This window comes from Penaeus monodon, chromosome 22 (genome assembly GCF_015228065.2).
Source record: "Penaeus monodon isolate SGIC_2016 chromosome 22, NSTDA_Pmon_1, whole genome shotgun sequence".
NCBI lineage: Eukaryota > Metazoa > Arthropoda > Malacostraca > Decapoda > Penaeidae > Penaeus > Penaeus monodon.
Genome location: NC_051407.1, coordinates 39,746,253 through 39,746,729, shown reverse-complemented (window position 1 = coordinate 39,746,729; position 477 = coordinate 39,746,253). Strand labels below are relative to the sequence as shown.

The 477-nt window shown below is 45.1% G+C and overlaps 1 protein-coding gene across 1 annotated transcript in view; it reads right to left on the bottom strand.

Annotated features, from left to right (window-relative positions):
• The window catches only part of LOC119587433 (probable G-protein coupled receptor CG31760), a 44,880-nt gene that overhangs the window by 3,999 nt on the left and 40,404 nt on the right, over positions 1-477 (bottom strand). Inside the window, exon 5 of the mRNA XM_037936164.1 lies at positions 37-260. Within this exon, the coding sequence (XP_037792092.1) occupies positions 37-260 (224 nt within the window). The remainder of the gene's footprint in view (positions 1-36; positions 261-477) is intronic.

Below are 477 nucleotides of genomic sequence, written 5' to 3'. Positions count from 1 at the left end.
ACCACAGACAACACACAAAGCCCTCAACGCCCCCACCTGATTTTCGGCGCAGTGTTAACGTTGGTGTTTCCGCCAGAGATCAGGTCAGTGATCAGGGGCACAGTGTAACTCAGGAGCCAGCGCTTGGTGTCGCAGTGGTAGTATGGGTAGGTCCACCACCCTATGAACACCGGGTTGCTCAGGTTCTTCTGGAATTTGGTTGAGTTCCATGTTTGGTTGTAGACGTCTTCATACCAAGGAAGGTATTCGACACCGGTTACCTGTACGAATTGGAAAGAGGAAAATAAGTCTTTGTTTACATTCGTTTTGGGGGAGTTGAATGGTTCGAACTGAATGTGAAGTCTCGGGTGACATTGTGAGTGTTCATACTTCGTTATATGATTGATTAAATGTTGGAGGCGGTATGGTTTCAGTTTCCAGTTGGGACCTAGGATAGGAAGGTATTAAAGCAAAAGATTTATCTTTAAATATCTTTAA